General features: G+C 39.8%; 1 protein-coding gene across 6 annotated transcripts; it reads right to left on the minus strand.

Annotated features, from left to right (window-relative positions):
• Positions 1-122: 122 nt before the first annotated feature.
• On the minus strand, positions 123-19726 carry NBR1 (NBR1 autophagy cargo receptor). Of its 6 annotated transcripts, none has more exons than XM_055697690.1 (21): positions 19541-19726; positions 17201-17263; positions 15857-15875; positions 15453-15475; positions 14382-14597; positions 13752-13826; positions 12419-12636; positions 11228-11392; positions 10523-10729; positions 9076-9235; positions 8302-8589; positions 7708-7860; positions 7148-7223; positions 6679-6789; positions 6000-6161; positions 5762-5896; positions 4728-5091; positions 4352-4446; positions 3719-3797; positions 2869-2974; positions 123-2494 (listed from the first exon to the last, which is right to left on the minus strand). In XM_055697690.1, exons 1-21 carry the CDS (start codon positions 19697-19699, stop codon positions 2321-2323), a joined length of 3048 nt encoding a protein of 1015 aa, XP_055553665.1. In that variant the 5' UTR covers positions 19700-19726; the 3' UTR covers positions 123-2320. The 6 variants fall into 6 exon arrangements, with proteins under 6 accessions (XP_055553665.1, XP_055553664.1, XP_055553663.1 ...); XM_055697689.1 differs by having other exon boundaries at positions 4343-4446; XM_055697688.1 differs by having other exon boundaries at positions 6000-6188; positions 19541-19725.
• Between the last annotated feature and the right edge of the window lie 230 nt (positions 19727-19956).

Raw genomic sequence — 19956 nt, forward strand, 5'->3', positions numbered from 1 at the left:
GACAGCCGGAGGGATAAAGAGTTTTATTGTAGGGATGGAAGAAAAGGCGGCCCCTGCCCCCCGTCCCCCCCCCCCCAATCACAGTTGACTTTAAAGTGCTTGCCCTAAATAAGATACAGAGGTCACGTCTGCACTATAGAATATATTATAAATTATACCATGCATCCATTAACAAAATATACAAAGCCAACAGAAATATATCTATCTTAAGCCTGAGCATACATTATCTAAACCCTAGTAAAAAGTAATCTAAAGAAAACAGCTTTTCACACTTCACATTTCAATCTGCAATGAAGTGTCCTTTCCTCCATTTTAGTGTTTCGTTAGTGTATAGAACTCATCAACATGCTACGTACGAACGTACACACCGAAAGAACATGTGTCCTGCTGGGTGGTCCAGATCAACGCAGGAACCACACTACACTTAAGAGTTCCACCAGCTACTGCACTTCACCGTCCTTTCCTCCTCCCTGTTCCAGAGAGGCATAAGCCAAGAAGTACTCAAAACAGTACACACAAGTTAATGTGGGGAAAAAACCAGCAGTTTCAAGTTACAGAAGGATCTTTATCTGGTCCACAGCAGACAGCTGTACTGGTGTACAGAGAGATGGGAAACACTGCAAAATAGTTCTACTGTATTTCAAAATAAACATTTAAGAGTATATCTTCCACAATCTATAAAAATAGGTTTAAAACAAAAATGGTATGATACATTTTTTTTTCTTTAATTCTTTGAATGGTATCTTATCTCTAAGTGTATTACGTCTCTTAAAAAAATTACTACTACTGATCACCTGGTCAGTCACAATACTGCTACTTCTTCAGCTAACGTTGTGACAAAAGAGGAACACCTTAGTTCGAAGCAGCAGCACTAGAAAATATTTTAGAATCAATGGTCTCTTACTGCAGCAAGGAAAAAAGTTTGCTTGGAAGTAAGAACGTAACCAACACTGCCGTCACCTTCAGAGGGACTGGACTCTGAAGAGTTATCTATGGATACACCACTGCACAGCAGTGTATGTAGTTCATTTCTGATTCTTCAGAATCAAATCTCTCTCAGCACATTTAGAAGGGAATTCTTAGATTTCCAAATTAAATACGGGCATCTGAAGCAAAATCTTGTGAGAAACATGAATCCTACAGATGTGTCTATGGAAACACAGGAGCAGCTAGAACCATCACAAAAGACTGTACGTACACTTAAAAGTGCTTAAGTTAAATTATAGTTTGAAAAACGCATTAACTCACACAATCCCTACCTCAAGCACTCTTTCCATTCCTAAACATTACCAGAGTTTGTACTCCAGGTCTGAGTTTCTACACATTCCTCCATTCTTCTATGTGGTATTAACAGAGTAAGAGGTTTACACTATACTGAAAACAGTGGTCAAATCTAACTTTTTTTTTTTTTTTTTTTTTTTTTTACAAAAAGTCTGTGGAGATTCTTAGAAAGGCCTTTCCTACCCTTACACTCCATTTTTAACAGAATATGGTATGTGGGCTATATTTTCCCATTAGGCAGATGTTTTGCACAATCATTACTAGATGTGACTCAATTGCTGCTGGTAAATTCACTCTCCTGCTTCATTCTGCTACAAGAAAAAAATCACTTTCCTGATATTCATCAGTTTAACAGCGGTTACACTTTCAGACTTCTCAGAAGTTGTTTGATGGTTCAAGACTTTTTCATGTATGAGCAAACTTTTTCTTGTAAGAATCATTTGTAAGTTTTAAATCTATTACATTACTATCATGCATTGGACAAATCAATTACTAACTCATATCAGAAGAAACAACTTGCTAGTTGTGGGCATCTCTTGTAAATTAGGCAAGACTACATCTTACAGCAGCATCTTACATTGGTTCCTATTCCAAAGCTTGTTATAAGTCAACAAAACAAGTTTCCAGCTGCCTAAAAAAACCCAAAAAAACCAACAACCCAAACCTCTTACACACAATAAAAGGGGAAGTTTTCATTTGGGTGGAAGTTTAAGTAACTCTACAGGATTCCCTGATAATAGGATTCAGCATGAAATTAGAGACTTCAACACTACTCATTTAACTACGAGGTTCAAATAACAGTTGAAATTCTTCTGGTCTCCAATTTATGAGATGCTGTGACAAGCACTATTTGACATTTCCATTAAAAAAAAAAAAAAAAAAAAAAAAAAAAAAAAAGAGAGAAGTCAAACGCTCAGAGAAAAGCCAAAGTTTTAGTCTCACTTCCAAACAGAAAGCAGCTGAGGAGCAGCCTGCTACTGTTGTAGTGTTTAACCAGAGTTTACCCAACGAAGACTACTCCTTTCTCCACCAGGAAGGTTCAGTATCTACTGCTGTACCAGTCGCTGTTACTGATCTGAAGCAATTCAGTTACCACGTGAACCATGTTATTGTTGTGTTTCTTCAGCAGGCGCAGGTTTAGCTGCCTGTCGCAGAACCCCATCTCACACAGACTGGACAGAAGAGTGGCAGTGCGCTCTTCTGCAGCTGCAGGCTGCCAAAAACAAAAGATTGTAAGGTAAGCTATAAAAAGATAATTTGGTTTTGCCATTTGAAGCACTTGTCCTGCATTATACTGGGATGTAATTAAGGCACAGAGGCCCTTCTGCCCACAATTCAGCTGTTTATGCTCACTTTCCAAGGTGAATTACCAGTCTCACATGACTATGAGACACATGCTTCCATCCCCATGGTATGGATTTCCCTATCTGCTGGTGGAGCAGCATACTTCAAATGGATGCAATGAAGCTTAACGTTTTACTGTTCCAAGAAGTCCTATAGAGAATAGCGATAAAACTATATGTATATGCTTTATAAACTTAAGGTTGACACCGTGAAACTCACACAGCATACACGACAGACATTTACCTGTTCTAGGACGGGTGGTCCAGCAAATAATGCTTTGTAGGCAGAAGCAGCAACGGACAAAGCTCCCTTAACTAGTTCTCCTGCAATGCTGCTTCCTTGAGGGTATCTGCAGAGAAGTCAGGGATTATTTTAGGGTCAGCAAAGCCACGTGTTTGTTTCACATGAAATGCAAGTCTGTCCCTATTAATGTGCCACCTGAGGTTTAGTTCTGGTTGGAGAGAACCACCTGTGATCCAAAGGAATCATTGCTGTCCAGGAATTGGAAGGATGCAGGAAGCTCATTCATTCTCACTTGAAACCTTCTCTTAAATAATGGGTTTATGCTAAAGCACATTAGTTTACTTTCATAACGTGGCCTTTTGTGAAGAATTTAGTATTCTCACCCAAAAGAGTATTCATGAAAGTTGTGCACTGTGACACAATAGATTCTGTTTGTCTTCTATCAATTCTTAAATCACTTAATATTCTGCCCAATGTTTTGTCTTAGTCCTCCAGTCTTAGTATCTTAAGGAGTTTGACTTAGTAGCTAAACTAACAAAATCCCTATTTTAAAAATCCTGAGATTTTTCCAAGAAAAAACCACAGAATTTTAGAAGGATTCAGCTTGGGCTCTTCATATACTTCCACGTGTCAATTCTGCATCCTTTATATTTGTGTTTAAGTAGAAACTGAGATCTTATGAAGATATAGCATTATATAATTCAGCATACGTTTCCCTGAAGAAGGGAAGCCTTTCTCCAAACTACTGACTACATGAAAACTGTAAGCCAGTGCTTTTTCCTAGGTGCCTAATTTAGCAGTTCTCATTTTAAAATAGTATTTGTGAAGTTACAGCCTTCAGTTTCATTACCTTGGGTATTCCGAGCACTTCTGTTTACTAGCTGGAAATTCAGAAGATCCTGGTCCACGACTGTCTTCACCGCTGGGTTCTGGAAGAGGAAGAAAAAATATCATGTCAACATGTCCAACTAATGAGAAGCTGAAGAGATGCAACACGTATGTAAATGGAAAGGAGTAGGATACAGTCCAAAATTAGTACTTTCAAGTTTAGTTATCCACACAAACTAGGTATACAGAATTCTCACTGCAATCAAAACAATCAAAAAACTTCAGAAGTCATTTGGCTGATTAGTCAGCGAGTGTTTAACATGAGGTGAACTGCTGTCTGCACTCCCAGTGACTGTAACAGCTTAAATACAGAGATCATTAATTCCAGAGCAAGGTAGTTTTCCAGATGCCTACAAATACTTCCGAGTATCCTCCCACTACCCCTAATGAATACATGCTCTTAATTGACCCACAAATCCAATTACTTCTTTAATCAAGTCTTCTGTATAATAAGTTTCAACACTCAGAAACCCCTCACAATATTACTTGGCAGATTTCTGCTCTCCTCAAGAGTAACAAGACACTAAATCCAATACAAGGCATAAGGAACAGGAAATAACAATAGCATGCACCCTTCATTACGTACTGTCAATACCTTCTCTTGTCTGATTATGGGGAGTGGAAGAGATATTCTCTGAAGCCGGTATGTTTGGTTCTTGGAAGATATGATTCTGATGAGATGCAAGATTCCTGAGAACATAAGGCAAAAGAGTTACTTATACTACTTTCATCAAGTCTAAGTCAAGATCAACAGAGAAAATAAATGCTTCACACGCTTCCTTCTTTCCCTCTTTTGCACTCACCTCATCAAGTGAGTACAGGCTTTATAAAGAAGTTGCAGGATTCAGGATGTTCACTCCAGTATGAGACAACACTTATGTTGCAACAATTTCTGTTTGAACTTAAGCACAACACCCTGCAGACTCTACAGCAACACTAACAACCATTTTGCTCTCGTCTGGGACACATACCTTTGTGTCTGTGGTAAGGTGTCCACAACCTCTGGGGTTAGTGGTACTACAGCCAGTGTTTGTGAAGTTGTCAAAATATCGTTGATGCTGTGGATCTGTGGCTGCCTCTCCCCTTCTGGATTTTCTGCTCCTGTTTCAGATTCTCCTGTCTTTTCCAAACTGGGCTGAGAAAGAGCCGAACTATACATAGACTCCCCTAAAGGACGACTGGTGTCAAAGCACTCAGGGAGAATAATGATATAATCCTCTGATGAAGCAGAAGAGCCTTGACTTTGAACATCATCTTTATCATCATCTTCCTCTTCATCAGAATTGCCAGTGTCACTGCAGGGGCTTGCTCTCTCATCAGACAGGAGATGGTCCCCTAATGAGGGGGGGGGGGGGGGGGAGGGTAGTGAAGTATTATTCATACAAAATGGACAACTGTTAACAGCAAAGACAGTACTGTCCCAGGTACAAGAGGCAAGTTATTCAGAAATAGCCCTAAACCTCTGCTCCCGATAGCAGTGGTGTAATTTTCTTTGTCTATTGGGGGGTGGGGGGTGTAGCATGAAAAAGTAATAGATCTTACTGTTAAGTCTATGCAGATAGGCTGCTGCTATTAATGCTTATAACGAAAACAGGAAGAGCTACACTGAGAACTTGAACAACAGGTTTTCAGCTCCTAAATTACACGCATCAGTTCAATTACAGTTTGCATTACAGTTCAAAGCACTGACTTCAAGCTACACATACAAAATATGGAAGCACCAGCCACACTTAACACATGAACACTTACCTGAATACCCTTTTTGAATTGAATACCAATCTTGAATAAAGATTAGAACCTTTATGTCTCAATTTCACTTTTTTCTTTTAAAGCAACTGTTAAACTAGCTGATTTTTCAGAGTATTTACACTAATTTTCTGATATGATTCTCTTGATCTAATGAGAATCAATTTCTTAGAACCACGTCAGACCTTTTTACACCAGCATTTTATTTTTTTTAGCCCTTATTGCAGCTTTATCTTAAATTCAAACCTGTTTTACTTACCACGGTTATTTTCTGCCATTGCCTCTGACTGATGAATCTTTGTTTCCTTTTTGAAAGTGGAATTAGATTTTGTCCTAGGAGATTCCTTATTTGTCATGTTGCAGCTGAAGGTGTCTTGCAATGTTTGTAAAGAGCCTAATAAAACGATCAGGAAAAACAAATTAAAGGGGTATTGCCACCTGCAGCACAGAGCAAATTGTGGCCAATGTCTGACCGCAAAGCTAAAGACAGTACTTACTCTGGAGGATTTTCTTCTTCTGTGGGGGCTTATGGTCAGGTGCAGCATCCAGGGTCAGAGAGCGAATTACAGTTTCACAGACAAACTGCGTCCCACTCATATCTTCTTCCCCTTCTTCCTGGTTACATGGATGTTCAGCTTTCACTTTCACTATACAACTATCTGCAGGAAAGCAGGCTTCCGTCATTCCTTTGAAAGGGAGATGTAACAGATTATTTTAACACTGCAACAAGGAAATGTAAGTATAAGAAGAATTTTTTAGGCTAGCCAAGGCTAACGTTGACTCTGTGTGTTAATTCTTTTTAAAAATTGAAAGATTTTTTAATTCAGTTCAAGTTGAATGTGAAAATAGTTTAAAAGTATGGGGGCCACGCTTGAGGCATTGACTGTCCGAGTATAATCTAGTCTATAAAGGGCAAATTGTGAATTCTCCCAACAATTCTAGTGGCTGGACAAATCAAGAGAGCATTTGTACTTCTGAGTTCTACATATATTATGCTCCCACCTCTACAATCAGAAAGCAGCATCAGACTACAGGTTTATGGGCCAAACAACTGTTTTTCCACAGAAGGGAAACACAGGAGGCTAGAATGCTTTTTAGACACCAAGTCTGCTGACTGCACAGAAATGACAATATTCTCCTCCCCTCACCCCCAAGCTCCTCACAACTAGTGCTTACCAGGCACCGGTTTAAATCCACTCCCCTCGTTCTCCTCCTCTATCTGACCTAAGCCAGGTTTCTCCAGCAAGGGGCTATCATGTGGCAAAGGGGACATACATGGAGTCATGTCTGAAAAACAAAGGTAGCAAGGATTGTAGACACTAAGGGAGTAGGAACCTTTCCTCCTCCAGGAGGCAACCTTGAGAAGTTCATCTTTTTTAAGGGATATTCTTCCAAGACTGAAGAAACCCAGTTATCTTATAAGACAATTTGGTGAAATAAACAACTAGCTTTGCATTACACTGGCACTGGTTGAGCAAAGAAAACGGCAGCCTTCTTCAAATGTCTGGCAAAGAAAACGGCAGCCTTCTTCAAATGTCTGGAATCATATGGTCTTGGGAATGTGAAGCTGAAAAGAAGCCAAAACTGAAAAAACACAAAGGATAACTGTCTGCTAGAGACAGCACAGAGGATATGAGAAGCTTACCAACAGGAGTGTTGTGTGGCACTCGCTCCAATTCCTGCACAATATTGATGTCCAACAGCTCAAAGGACAGCAAATCCTACAGAAAAAACCCACCGTGCAGTTTTATCAACAAACCCTGAAATTTAATCCTGTGCTGCACTTCCCAGCATCAGATCCCAGTAACTTACAAATAACCCCCGCTCTTTGTTACTCAGCATGATCTCAGACAGAGCAGTTTTCCCATAATGTACACCCACATCACACAACATGGTACACAAATTAGGGCAGCAAGTACTAAGTACTTGCAAGTACTTGTAAGCTAAGTACTTCCTTGTTAGGGGCCAGAGAAAGACCCAACTCTGTGACTCTGAGAATCTTAGCCTGTCCTGCACATACCTTCCACAGTGACAGTCCCTGATACTAATTCAGGAAAATATGCCTGCTATACAAAATGCAACATACTTTTCTTGAAAATATAGTGGCTATTTTCGAGCTCAGAAGCTTTTTATTTTTATGGATGCCTATGTACCTAGATATCAAACCCAATATGGTTTATCTCTACATGAATTTTAGCGCTTTACCTGTGCAGTGAGGAGATCAACAGATGGGATATAAAATTCTCTCTCACTTGGCAGATTTTTGATCTTTAAAGGAATAGTTGGCAGAGGTATTTCAGCCTGCTCCATGATTTCACCCATCAGTTGAGCATCTGCTTCTGTCTTTAAGGAAGCGTCCTGCAAAAGCAAATAAGTAAGATCCAAGAAGCCCCTTAGGCAGGCAGCAAATAAACAATTCCATCAAAAGTAAAGCCTGCACTTTGGGTATAATAACACAAGAAACTTGAAAGAGATTTAATTCAACTCACTTTAGAGCCAAAAGGACAAGATCGAACAGGGAGAAATCCTGCAGTGTTTCAGTTAAAAAAAAATAATTGACAAATAGGGGCAACAGACTGATAACTAATCCCATGCCTGCCAAAAAATGACCGTTTTAGGACTTACTAATGAAATAAAAGTTGTGGGTTTTTTCTATTGAAAAATAAAAACTAGAAGCAAGCAACTCAAAGAAACCTCTAGAAATTAATATAGTTCGGGATGTCATTGCACCAAACAATATACATCGCTCCTTCTACTAGGCAATTCAGAACTGCCCAAAATCTCAGATGAGTGACTTGCCTGTTTGGTGCTGGAAGCTTTATCCTTCTGACAGGAATCAGAATTCTTCCAACTGCTTTCTAGATAGTCATTAGTTGAGGAGGGATCTACAACAATACTGCACCAGATCCTGGGCCCAAACTGTTCCCCTCTGTGTGACAGTCTCCAGTGAGAGGTGTAAGTTCCTTCTATATTAGGAGCCACAAACTCCACCGAAACAGTTCCCACTTGTCCTGATGGAAGGGATGGCACCAACACATCTTTTTTCTCAGCAGATGCCAAGGTCAGATTTCCCCACATAAGTTTCAGCTGAAACATACAACAGAAAAAAAGCAAAAGTTAACTTCGCAAGCTTCTCTGCAAACTACAGGCAGTAAAGAGCACTTAAAAGTTCCTCTGCCGAAAGGCCTTGCAGATAGCAGGCACGGAGAAGAGAGGCTGCTAGTAAATATTCTCGCATTAGTCACTATCACCACAAAGTAAGAAGATATGACCATCTTTCTGCATGAACATAGTCACAGAAGAAAGGTTTTTGAAGTCAGAAAAGCAACACACCTGTTGCAAACAAGCATGAACTGGGACATTAAAACAGCACTGGAAGACATGTAGGGTGATGTTAATCTTGTTGTAAAGATTATCTAGACAGCTTATTGCCCCGGAATTCCCAGCTTGTGAATTACCAGGCCAAATTAAATCCTAAATGGGTTCTGAGAGAGAATTCAGATTCCTAATGCATACAAGTATTATCTTCCAGAACTATTTTAGCGTGTAGAAGTAATAGCAAAGGCAAGATACCTTTGTGTCTGAGCTCCATTCCACATTGCCAGTATTTTTCATTCGCCAGTGTTTGATAAACTTTGTTCCTGGTTGCAAGCGAGTCCCATCTGGCAAATTCTCATCCACAAATACCGCACTTAGTGTTGGGACAATTGCTTGGAAGGGTTGACTAGGACTCCTGGAATTGGAAGGAGGTAAAAAACAAAAAATGTATCAAAAAAACACCAAAATGAGGAAGTCATTCAGCTGCTATTTCACTGGCTGAAAACAGAGAAGGCCATTTAGTGTGTCTTCTTCTACCTCTAGAAATATTTCAAATTTCTAATGTTTTAGCTACTGTTTTCATCTTAAGTCTAAACACCACATAGCAGTTTGCTTTCGTTTGCCCAAGGAACACAACGCATCAAATCAACATTTGCGTATTTGGAAGAATATTATTATAATTACAAAACTCAGGTTGAACAGAGAAAAGTTCACTGTTCTTCACTTGATTTAGTCTAACAGCACTGTGGGCTATGCTATTCCCTTAGAGAATGAAGTCATTATCTTTATGATGTTGAATCAAAAAAGATTGTACTATAGCCTAATTGCTAGTGTCTTCTTTGGCCTTAAAAGTGACATTTTTCAACAAGATACCACAGTTTTTGCCTGAAAGGGGCTCAAAAATCGATTTAATCCAAAGCTTGACTGTTAATTTGAGCACACAAAGAGGACTGGTGAAACAGCTAACACGCATGCCAACTTTAAGAGATCTAAAAGGAAGAATTGGTAACTAAATTAGCATCGGGTTTGTTCCTGTAATATGCCTGGTCATTAAAAAGGAAGCAAAGATAGCTATCTCAAGCTCCCTACAAATGTAAGTAACTGATTAATGTTAATTTGACATTTAAATACCCTAAATATTTATTATTAGGGAAGAATTAAAGAAAACTGAACTATAGAAGTTTTACACCTGTACATTCATAAAACCAGTGCGAATGGAAAATGCAGTGTCTGCCTGCAAAGGCTGCCGTTTCATGAGCCTCAGCCTAAGATCACATAAAAAGAAAAAAAAAGCACCGAACATAGGACACAGAATGTACTTGACTTTATGTAGACACATTTAATTTAGCAGGAAGATGCAGACTTTTTAAAAGTAGCAGTAATATTAATTCACACTGTAGGCGCATGCATGCATATATCCGTAATCCTAGGCATTCACCTTCCTCCCAAATCTACCTAAATCGTTGTTTCTGGTAATAGCCATCAGCTACTTTTTTTCTTCTCCTACTCTCCTCCCAGCTGAAAACAGTAGAAGACCCGACCTTGCAAACTGCATTTAGACAGAACTCTCTCAAGGTCCAACAACAAATAATACTTTAAATGAATAATTTCATAACCTTCCTCTAGTTACACTTTAGCTTGGTCTCATCATGAAAGATCAGACAGCACAACTAAGAAATGCTCTGCTAACATCATCTCTTACAGGAAGGTATTAGGTTGGAGGCTCTCAGATTTCACAGTAGGTGAGCCACTAGTTTCCAATACATGGACCGAGTTCCACAGATGAATTTTCCTGTGCAATTTTAGCTGCTTTTTGAGCTCTCGGACCTCTGCCTTTCGCTGTTTCTTCTCCGCTCGTAATCTTTGCTTTTCTGCCTTCAGAAATCTTTTGTCCATCTGTTTCTGAAGCCTGCAAAAAGAATAAGACACTCTGTTACGATACATTAAATTGATTAGAATTTAGCTTTAGCCAGCACAGTCTTAGTCTCAAAGGGAACACTAAGGAAATGTCTCATACTTCTATGTTGTATTTTAAAATTTTAAATTTTTTTTAAAAGAACATCTTCATAGTTCCTTGTGAAGATATTTTGAGTGGCCCTGGTGAAAAAGCAAACTTAAAGGCAGATTAGAGTATACTCTCAAAAAAAAGCAAGCTCTCAAAGTTTGCTACCCAGCTATGACATGAGATTTGTCTTTTGTACTTCGTTATTAAAAACACTAAGAGTTCTGACTTAGGCCACTCAGAAGTATATAGCTACTTTTAGCTACTCACAATGAAGTTTCAGTACCATTTCCATTTCTTGTCATCTTAAATCTAACATAAAAGCTGAACATCAACCCCAATACAGGTGTTTCCACTTTGCTTTCAGGATCATCTTGTCAGGTACTGACAGGTGCCACCATTTACCTAACTTGCTCCAGAGTAGCAGGCAGGCGAGGTGAGCACTCAGCAAGGCTGTAATTCTCAGCAATACACAGCACGGGTCTTCTCAGCTTTAACAAAACATGATTAGGATCATGTGCATATGTTCCTGCTTCACACTGTTCACAGATACTGTAGGCTGGACAAAGGCTGTACAGAAGAAAAGGCAGAAGGGTACCAAAAGGCAAAGAATCAGTGCAGTAGAAAAAGACACGGAAGGATAATTAATCCTTACATTTCTGCAGATAAACAGCCCTGTACCATCCTACCATTGTAAGCAGTGCCCGAGCGAAAGAGAAGCTGGTTCTCTCACTTATACATCAATATTTGCAGCCATCTGGAATATCTAGATCAGTATCTTTCTTGGCAAAACCGCCAGCACAGTTCCTACTTCCTTCTTGAGTACACATTGAAAGAAACAGATGCTTCCTTTAGCCCAAGTGATTAACAATTGTTGCTATAAAGGATAAAGCATACCGAATTCCAATGCCAGAGACAGCATCATACTTATGAAAATACAGAGGATAAGTAAACTGAAGTATTCAGGGAAGCAAAGCAGATTGGTCCTGCAGGAACAGGACTAGTAAAAAACAGACTGTCATCTCCTGACAGCAAGAAAAACAAACATCCACTGCTGCTGCTTAGTCCTAAAATACTTAGCTTTACAGCAATTGCCTCATTCAAATAAAACACTCACATTTGACACCTAAGACACTCATCAGAACTTATTTCCTATTATTAAACTGACAGTAGCGAGATCATTAAAAAAAGGCATGACCTGCTGTAGTTTCATTGACTGTCGGAACTAAATGAAGGACTACTATAAACTGGTGATTATATATTTCGCTTTTTTTTGTTTAGTTAACTGAACAAAACATTTTCCTTTACTGCATGTTATATGGAAAAAAGGTAAAGAGCGTTTAAGAATAAAGCAAGTGTTACCAAGTTCTCTCACTTTAACAATCATGTTTTCTCAAAATAGCATTAACGTTGCTCTTATGCAGATAAGGTCTAGCCACCACAGCAGAGAACATAAGCTGTTTGTGAGACACACTAGATGTTCTGAAACGTACGGCATGCTGCTGATTAGAGGTCTGCAACACCAAGACAGTTGCTCAGACTCACTCATGTACCCTACATCTTAGGTTTCCCACACTCCCACCCCTCATATTCTACCTGCACTGGTAGCGAACTCCAACAATTCGGGCCTGGCAGTTGCAGCAGGAGATCAGCCAGTCACACTGGTTGCCATTCCCCAACTGGCTCTCTGAAGTTGCAGGTGCTGCTGCAATAGAGCTCTCAGAAATATCTGGAGGCTGATTGTGATGAACAAGCTTCGCATACAGCTTTTGCTCCAGTTTCTCAACAGTTTCCTTAACTACTTGTTCCCTGAACTGGAAAAAAAAACCAAAAAAAAATAAAGTAGTCATGGACGAGACTCACCTATGCAGCAAAACAAAATTGGATTACACCGTCTCAAGTCTCCCAATCTGTAAGTCACAAAAGCAGTTCAGCATCCACTTCCCATCCCCCCAGCACATTCCAGATGAAATTAAACAACTGTCACATTCCTCAAAGGATTTGTATTTTACAAAATACAAGCCCATTGCTTTAACAAGGCAAATTAAAAATCGTATACTCATGCTTACAATATTAAGGTTCTTCTTCCCTAATCTTACACAAAGGGAAGGAAACTAATTAACACAACTCCAAACACACCCCTGTGGAGTCCCTATCATTAAGTCCTGATTTTGTTCACCAAGGATATTTTAAATACAACCATTAAGTTCCCGTATCTTTTGTTTGTATAAAGAGGTGGCAAAGGAAGGGAGATTCTAGAAAAAAACCACCCAACAACTTAAAAACAAATGCATACACTCCTGTACATTGTACCTTTTAGTTTCAAGAACTCACTAGCTAATTAATTCTTAGCATTTGCATCTTAACTGCTTCTTAGGTGATGTTTATTAGCTGTTAAAAACAAGTTAACAACCACATTTTATTAACCTGTATGTTATACTCAAGGATCTCCTGAAAGAATTTTCTTAAACTGAACAATCAAGAAAAGCAAGGTCATCAAATGCTGTGCTTCAAATCTCAGGAAACCTTAAGTATTACCCTCCTGAAACTGGTCAAACAAGAGTCTCCAACAGCAACACCGTATTTCACGCTCTTTCATGCTGTGCCCTGAATTTCCTATGACTATCTGGAGTGCAACAAGGATTCTACCATGGGAGCTACTTAAAACTACACTCAAGCTAGTCAGGTGCACAAACCAAACAATCCACGTTTTTTTTTTTTAAGGTAACACCTATACTGTACAGCCATAGTCAGACACCTAGTTTCCATTTACCACCACAAATGCCTAAATGCCCTTTTAAGATCCTCACAAGATCTCACAAGTACTAAGAGCAAGAGTGATCAGATGTACAGAATTAGGCATCACAGGTATCTTTTCTATCCACAGCCTCCCTTCAGAATTCAAAAGTTCAGAAGAAAATACACTTACTGTTTCCAAGTAGCTAGTGAACCATTCTGGAGGATTTTCATTTGTTCTTCCAGTTCTAGTGTGATTTAACTTTTCCTGAGGAAAAAAAAACGCGAAACACACACACCATAAAAATGAGTCACAAACCTTAAGTATGCAAAGCTGCAAAAAAACTTCAATACAGCAAGTTAACCCCCTTTCAAACAGCTCTCAAGAATCCTTACAAAAAAAGATTAAGTACTTCAGAAAAGTTGCAGTAGAAAAGCAACACAAGGAAGCCACTGACATTTTCCTGAAAGATTTCTGCCTTATTAGCATTTGAGTGTAATTACACATCAATGCTAAAGAAATCAGGACAACCAGATGCTACTAGATGACAGTCAGGGCTTCAGGAGGCCAATTACTTTGTTTATTAAAATACTTAAGAGTGGTCAACATGAAAGAATCTGTATTTCTAAATGCAGCATCAAAATATCCTCTTGAAGACATTCAAACAATTTTGCGAGCTTCAATGGGTGCAGGTAGCTGAAAATGAAAACCAACTTCTGAAGTCAGAGTTTTTCTGTATGGGTTAAAATGACAGTCTATAAAGTGAATTACACTTATAAATTCTTTGTTTTAATGAATATATATTCCAGCTCTACATCCTACCTGAATTGTCAGCTCCGTCTCATTTTTTAAATCTTCCTCTAACCCCTCAGCTAGCACAGAGTAGTGCAAAAGAGGTTTCTTCTCATCTTTATCAAGTGTCATCTTTCCTGACACAGTTTTTTCATGTGGATGCAAAGAACAATACGAGGCTTCTTTCAGAGAAGAGTTGTCTTCATACACATTCATCTGAAGTTGATTTCCTTGTTTAACTGCAATCTGAATAAACATTACATACATACACCATGTTTAGTCCACTTACAACTAACATACAAAATCCTGTAAAAATACAGAACTACACTACATTGGAGAGGCTGGGAAAAGACTAACACAAAAAGAAAAACTGAGTGAAATGCCAAGGTATATTCAGCTGATATTTTATTCTGCCTTTCTTAAAGGTTACTTTATATGCTTATAAAGGTTACTAATATGCTTATTAAAAAGTTTATTATAAGCAAAAGGATAATTATGTAGATATTCTACAGGAATTTTTCAGTCTACAATAAAAGCTGCTTGTATTAGCCAGTAAACAATACAGATTCTGTCCGGGAACTTACAGTCAATTTGAATTTACGATCATTACCAGATTTAACATTCAAACCACGAGCCAAAAGTTCTGAAAGCAGTAATATTGTACAACCAAAATTTAAAGGAATACAATTCTTATTTTGTCCAAGTGTAACTAAGCATTGATATCAATTAAAGCTTTAATGATGTACTCTCTGGCAATAGAGTCAACGTGGCAAGACTTTTAAAAGGATCCCTTTAGATCCCATGACAGCCCAGTACCTCCAAACATGGGATTACTGTTTAAGCGTTTGAGATAGCCAGTCAATTAACTGATGAACTGGCTGCTCAGGGCCCTGAATCACAAGTGCCTAATCAACTAATTTATACAAATCAAGTTTAGACTGGATGGAAAAAAATCGTAGGAAAACATTCAAGCTAGTGTACAAAGCCAGAAAACTGAACTATTTTATTGCCACGGACCAGGTAATGCTGTTTTTTTCTCAGCTACACCAATCTGAATTGGAGAAGGATGAACTTATCAGGGAAAAGTCAGAGAGCATTTACCTTCAGAGCTTCTTCATATTCCTCTAAAGAAAAAGGGAAAGAAATGTGATTTTTCCACTATCAAACAAAAGATTTAAGTTTAGAACACACTATTCAGGGACCCTTACGTCAAGAAGTGTCTCCCATACCATCTGTAAATTCTTTTAATATACAGCTACTGAAAAAAGTAGTCACATGTATGCCAATAAGCAAACGTGTTCACAGCCTAGAGACTTAACATTCCATTAATTTAGTCATTTCCAATTTGATCCACTTCGTGGATCAAAGACTCATTCCTTTGGGAGGAATTTGATGCCAAATCATACGTAAAATCCAAAAATCAAGCATTCTCAACTCTTCTCCAAAAACATGAACAACAGTTACGGTCTGTTTACTGATTTTACTTCAATAAAGCAGCAACTCACCTTTGCTATTCACAGACACCTGCAAAGAGAAAAAACAGTGAGTTATAGCTACTGATACGTTTTTGCAATTCTCTTACAATCTCTTCAAATAAGCACACTTTCAGAATACACACACTGTTATTCAGTTTCCAAAATACCACTCCTTCAAATATTTCTTATTGCTCCTGCTTTTAATCATTAATCAATGCTGTGGTGCTCTGGAGTAGACCATGTTCTTTACTAGATTTGCACAATAAGCAAGGTCTCTAGCACCTGTCAGCATCCAGACTAAGTGTGGTCTCATCTGCTGGAAGGAAGCTGGCACCAGTACCACTGGGTTTGCTACACAAGTACAAAGAGGTTGGAACCAGTTGCTTGTAACACCCAACAAACTAACGGTTCAGTGTCCTACAATTTAAACACAAGCCAAGCCTAACTTCTACAAATGCTCATTTATCAATTTTGCACACAGAATTTACTAATACAAGCAGCTATTTAATCACTACAGCTTTGCACAATCCTGAATGATGTTCATTCTGTTAGCATTCAAAAAGGATCTTTAAAAGATGCACCTAGGTATTTATATAGATACAGGCTGGAAAACAAATCTCCCAAAATGTGGCTGGAAACATCCTGACATGTCCCCTTGGGGGGAAAAAAAATAATTTAAAAAAGAGCCCCGTCTCTGCAATTTAGTAGAGCTACAAACCAAGTAGTGGAACACAGAGCTTGCAAAAACTACATTCCATCTGAGAGCTACATTCTACTCTAAATCTCTAGATAAATAGAATATGAAAGGATGAGTTTATGCCAAGCAGGAAGTTACTCAACAAGGACAACTAGAAGTATACACCAATTTGTTTTCTGAGTCAGTAATCTGCTTGGAGATTATAGCATTTACATAAAACAAGCAGAGGATTTGAGCAGACCAGATCACTGAACTAAACACATGCTAATGACAGGGGACCTACATTTTTCCGAGGAAGGAGTGTAGATTGAAGAGACAAGGGTTTACCATGGCTGCAAACACAAACTGTAACAACTACCTTATTCTTATGAAAAATAAAAAAGTCCCTTAACTGAAGCATGCTTCCCCCAGAGCACACAGAACCACTGGCTGTTTCTGCGGTGTGGGAAAAAGAAAGGCAGTAGCTTCTAAAAAAACATTTTAAACTAAATATGCTACATTAAGAGTGAAACCACGAGACTAATGGCTATTTTCTTATCAAAGGGGGAAAAAAAATCACCTCTGATCTGCATAATAGACACACCTGAAGGACCCATTACATATTATCAAGAAGCAGAAAGGTTCACACCAGTCACTTTGGTAGAGCTGTTGGAAGGGTGGGGTAGCAGGTATTTTACCTCATCATTATCTTCATCAATATATTTGATCTGAATGTTGTCCAGGTCAAATGAAACTTTAACCTGTAAAGAAAAAAAAAAGGACACAAAACCACAATGAGGCAGGACTACAGATGTTTTCAATTAATCCTGATCATTAATAGGGAAAAATGTTTTAACCCTTCCACCCCTCCCTTCAGTTTCTCAGTTGAAATAAACACTGTTTTACAAAATCCATTCTTCTGGAGTTGAACAACTCTCCCCAGTGCCTTGTCTCCAACATTTACTAACTTTCTAGACTGAAAAAAATCTTTTCTTTCATGTCTCACCTTCCCTAGTTAATGTTTACCCCAAACTAAATAATAATAACCTTTCCATTATAAGAGGACTATTAACTCAGGGTTAATGAACTCAGTCATGGTAAACACTGCACTATACAAAGGCTAAAGCCAACAATGACTAGATGCTAACTTTTACATTAAAGAAACAACCAGGAACAGCTCACACAGGTGCTCAGCCTTTTTTCCACAAACCTATTTGTGTTTTGAGCAACTAGGATTAATTTAAGTACTAAAAAGAGTGCAGTATCTCATTCTAACACCCACTGGCTGATGCACTGTACATCAACATAAAAATCCATTACAGAGATCGGAATTAAGAGAATACAGCTGAGCAGCTATTTTGTATCTTGCATTGGGAGAACAGAATGAAGAGCATTAAACAAACCGTAAGTGAAAGCGATTATTTCCCTACGTTGAGTAACAGTCTTTGAGGCTCACATGCGTTTTTGCATCATTTACTTACACAAGCTGTATTTTTCTCAACAGAGACTCTGAAAAACTGATATATCCAAGACACATTCTCCTAGCCGGGACCTAAGAGAAGAACACCAGCAGCCTTAGAAGACAGCAGACAGCTGGGACTTCCATGGCACCACAAGAGCACACTGATATAGCTACACACATTCTGCAATGAACGTGCTACAGGCTGGGTCTTCTGGTGATATACCCCAAATTAATTTTGGGAGCGCAGCGAGAGAATCAACTCAGCTTGTCAAAAAACTGTGGTCTGTATCTACATCACCTATACCCCACACCGTTACCCTAAAATTCAGGCTAGAACCAGAGATCAGGTTATCCCTGATAAACACCACACAGATTTAATAAGACATTAAAACATAGGCAAGACACAGTTTAACTGACGCTAACTTGAGGTAGTAACTCACACAGTATAGTGCAGAAACACCGGTGGTACTACCTTGGTCAGAGAAACATTATGGTAATAGAACACCACACCTTGAACAAACACACTCTCTGCGACTAATTAAGGGCAACACCGCGCATACACATCAATCTGCTTCCAGCTTTGATATAAGTAGGATTTTGACTAGTTCAGACATTCCCGCAGGGTCTACTTGCCCCAAAGTATTTTAAGCCTGAAGTAGCGCCTCTTCTAGAAGACTGAAATGCAATGACTGAAGATGATGCAGTTCAAACTTTGCATCTGAATAACTCACAATGCAATAACCTCCTACAAAGTACACTCAGCTACAATAAGAACTAAAAGAGAAAATAAAATATTGGCAAGATCTCCTAAGATACAACGTGGAGTTGGATTAAAAAAAAAAGCCAGAACAGCTGCTACATAATCATCATCACCACCACCGCGGCTTATCTTAAACAAGGGAATCCTTACTACAAAATTTGAACCTCAGCCAATACAGGAATTTGCACTAACTGGAAATAAACATCCAAACAAAACCTCTTCAGTGTACCATGGGCATGACGTACAGACCTTCATAAGCGACTGGCTCACGGACAAAACCAGTTATATCTAAACTAGCACACACAAGGCACCAGGAGGCAAGAAACCAAAAACGTACTGGTGGTCCAGAAACCCAGAGAGTAAAGCCAAATCTTCAGGAAAATGGTCTACAAGCAACAGCAGAGTATTACTTCACTATATCTACTTTAAGGGGTAAAATGATGGAAGATAAGAGACACAGAGGGCACTTTATAGGGCTACAGTAGTAAAACCAACTATCTGTAACTGTTGGCAAGAGCAAAGCACGCAGCTAAGGCCACCTGCTCACGCAGAACAAGCGTCCCACAAGCAGCTGTACCCAAACCAGTCTTTCCACACCACTCTAAGGAAATAACAACAATAAAAGTTACTGTCAAGACTAACAGAAAACCTGAGACCGCAGCAGCACACAACGCTGGCTCTAACAGCCTGCACAATGGCTGACACGGCTTTCGCAGGCGAGAGAGACGCTGCTTGGGCCCTGGGACCGGCGCTGACGCTCCCGGCGCCCCAGCGAGGGCCCCCGCGGCCGGGCACGGCGGGGCGGGCCGCGCTCACCATGGCCTCCACATCCGCCCACGTCGTGTGCGCCGAGTCGGACACCAGGAAGCTCTGGGTCTCCCCACGGCAGTTGACACGCAGGTTCACCTGCGGCTCCATGCCGCGCTCCCGAGCGGCCCACGGCAGCCCTGTCAGGAGGCCCGACGATCCTAACATGGCGGCCCGAGCGCGGCCAGCCCCGTGCGCTCCGCGCGGCACTACTGGCGGCCGCGCCTGCCATTCATCCTTCTTCCCGCCCTGATTGGTCGGCGGGGGCGGACCCAAACACTGTGGGATCACAACAATAAACAGAGCCGGAGAGCGCGGAAGCGCGGGCGCGGCGCGGCGCCAGCAGACACGCACTTCCGGTCCCGCGCCGCAGCTCCCACAATGCGCCGCGGCTGCTCCTGCGCTCTCCGACCAGCTACGCCCGG

This window comes from Falco cherrug, chromosome 20 (assembly GCF_023634085.1).
Source record: "Falco cherrug isolate bFalChe1 chromosome 20, bFalChe1.pri, whole genome shotgun sequence".
In the NCBI taxonomy this organism is placed as follows: domain Eukaryota; kingdom Metazoa; phylum Chordata; class Aves; order Falconiformes; family Falconidae; genus Falco; species Falco cherrug.

Bases quoted from the DNA above. Each gene is read 5' to 3' on its own strand.
- NBR1 (XM_055697687.1), bottom strand. From the start codon at position 19,699: ATGTTAGGATCGTCGGGCCTCCTGACAGGGCTGCCGTGGGCCGCTCGG. The intron at 7,861-8,301 runs GCAAGTCACTCA...TTGCTTTTGCAG, and splicing joins AAGCTTCCAGCACCAAACAG to GACGCTTCCTTAAAGACAGA. The intron at 2,975-3,718 runs GTAATGAAACTG...ACTTCTCTGCAG, and splicing joins AAGTGCTCGGAATACCCAAG to ATACCCTCAAGGAAGCAGCA.